The sequence below is a fragment of the Babylonia areolata genome, chromosome 19 (assembly GCF_041734735.1).
Source record: "Babylonia areolata isolate BAREFJ2019XMU chromosome 19, ASM4173473v1, whole genome shotgun sequence".
Lineage (NCBI taxonomy): Eukaryota > Metazoa > Mollusca > Gastropoda > Neogastropoda > Buccinidae > Babylonia > Babylonia areolata.
Genome location: NC_134894.1, coordinates 2,945,015 through 2,947,514, shown reverse-complemented (window position 1 = coordinate 2,947,514; position 2,500 = coordinate 2,945,015). Strand labels below are relative to the sequence as shown.

Here is a 2,500-nt window from a genome sequence, read left to right as displayed (position 1 = left end):
TCAGCCCAGAACCCGCCTGCATCTCCAGCCACAGCTGAGGACAACATCGTCATCTCCATCGTCATCATCATCATCATCATCATCTTCGTCGTCGTTGTCGTCGTTCTCGTTGTCGTCGTCATCATCATCATCATCATAATCTTCAATACTGCTATCATCCCGGCTCATTAACACCATCACACCACCACCACCACCGCCACCATCATCATCGTCGTCGTCGTCATCATCATAATTTCAAGAGCCTCAGTTTTCCCACTGTCCATTTTCAATTCATATTTCTCATCCGTCCTTCTGATAATATATACGTAACCAGATTACATTTCCTCTGTATCTCTGTCTCTGTATCCGTCTCTGTCTCTGTCTGTCTGTCTGTCTGTCTGTCTCTCTCTCTGTCTGTGTATGTGTAGTGTGTGTGTGTGTGTGTGCGCGCGCGCACGCGTGTGTGTCTATCTGTCTGTCTGTCTGTCTGTCTGTATCTCTCTCTCTCTCTCTCTCTCTCTCTCTCTCTCTCTCTCTCTCTCTCTCTCCCGCCCCCCTACTCTCTCTGTGTCCTCCTCCTCCTTCTCTCTCTCTGTTACTGAATTCTATTGTATTGTGTTTGTATTACTCTTTCGTCACAACAGATTTGTCAGTGTGAAATTCAGGCTGTTCTCCCCAGAGGGCGCCTCGCTACACTGCACCCTCCCCCCCCCCTTTTCTGTCAGCAAGTGTACCTGTTTTCCTATCAAAGTGGATTTTTTCTACAGATTTTGTCAGGGACAACCCTTTTGTTTCCGTGGGTTCTTTTACGTGCGCTAAGTTCATGCTGCACAAGGGACCTCGTGTTTATCGTCTCATCCGAATGACTAGCGTCCAGACCAGCACTCAAGGTCTAGTGGGGGGAGGAGGATAAAATACTGGCGACTGTAGGTTTCGAACCTGGTCGCTCAGATTCTCTCGCTTCCTTGGTGGACGCGATTCCCCAAGACAAGACCAGAGACAAGCAGAAGAAAAGACGGAGAGACAGAAATAAGGGTGTGCGGGGAGGAGCGGACGTGGTTGGTGCGGAAGGGGGTAGGGGTAGAAGTTTGGAGGGGGTGAGAGGGGATAAGAGGGTGTGTGTGTGGGGTGACAGTGCTCACATTGTCGTCTCTGCTTCGCACGGTGTAGAGGTCGCCTCCCTTGGCCAGGCAGAAGTTGCGGGCCGCTGTCCAGGAGAGGGTGGGCGTGGTCTGGATGTACACACACTTGGGGCCCGCCCTCACCCACCCCCCACACCCCAGGTCCGCCACCGACTGGGCTGCAGCTGGGGACACTGCTTGTAGCAGTGGTAGTGGTAGTGGTAGTGGTAGTGGTAGTAAATGATGATGATGATAATCATCTCCATCATCATCATCATCAACAGCAACAACAACAACAACTGGCAACATAATCATAATGATGAAACCAATAATGATAATAACAATGATAATTAGTAGTAGCATTAGTAACAACAACAACAACAACATAGCAATAATAATAATAATAATGATAAATAGTAGTAATAATAATAATAATAATAATGGTATTTATATAGCGCTGGATCTTGTGCAGAGACTTGTACTGAGTAGCAGTAAAAAAATTAAAAAAATAAAAAAATGATGAAGATAATGACATTGAAAATCATAACATCATTATGATGATGATCATCATCAACATGATAATGATTAGCAGTACTATATTGAAGGTAATGATTAATGGTACCAAAGAGAAGTCGAAGAAGAAGACGAACAACAACAGCAACAGTCATCAATACCATCATCATCATGTGCGTTTGTAAAGCGTGTTCTATGCCGTTCAGTGCGCGCGTAACAATCCATGTGGCATGAATAAGGTACACACACACACACACACACACACACACACACACACACACACACACACACACACACACACACACACACACACACACACACACACACACACACACACACACACACACACACACACACACACACACACACACACACACACACACACACACACACACACACACACACACACACACACACCGAAAGCACCATCCATCATACCTACCCACACTGACAGCAGTCAGCAAGAAGAAGGGATACCATTCCATGTTCTCGTGATGTAGTCAGCACACCCTGCCCTCACCACCTCACACCCTCACCACCACACCCTCACCACCACACCCCTCACAGTCACAGACCTCTGTCTGCAATCCACACACACAGGGACCGCCTTCCTTCCTCTCTGTCTCTGTGCTTGTAGTTGTATACTTCTGTATGTTTGGAGGAAGTCTTCACGCTTCCGTCACCTTGGATGTGATATTGTTCTTCTGTCAATGGTAGCGATACTTCTTCCCGTTCTTCTCGTTCTTGTTCTGCTCTATCAGTAGCGCTTCTTCTTCTTCTGCTTCTGCTTCTCCTTCTGCTCTCAAGCTGTACCAACGACTATACAGTGGTCTTATTTGTTTGTACTCGTCAACCCTGGCTGTCAGTCTCCACCCCGAAGTGTGTGA

The 2,500-nt window shown here is 47.1% G+C and overlaps 1 protein-coding gene across 1 annotated transcript in view; it reads right to left on the bottom strand.

Moving 5' to 3' along the window:
• The window catches only part of LOC143293975 (C-type lectin domain family 2 member D3-like), a 2,187-nt gene extending 89 nt beyond the window's left edge, over window positions 1-2,098 (bottom strand). The window contains exons 1-3 of the mRNA XM_076605368.1: window positions 2,056-2,098; window positions 1,122-1,279; window positions 1-34 (exon numbers count right to left, since the gene is read on the bottom strand). The exon at window positions 1-34 is cut by the window's left edge and continues 89 nt beyond it. Coding sequence (XP_076461483.1) covers window positions 1-34; window positions 1,122-1,279; window positions 2,056-2,098 — 235 coding nt within the window. The remainder of the gene's footprint in view (window positions 35-1,121; window positions 1,280-2,055) is intronic.
• Between the last annotated feature and the right edge of the window lie 402 nt (window positions 2,099-2,500).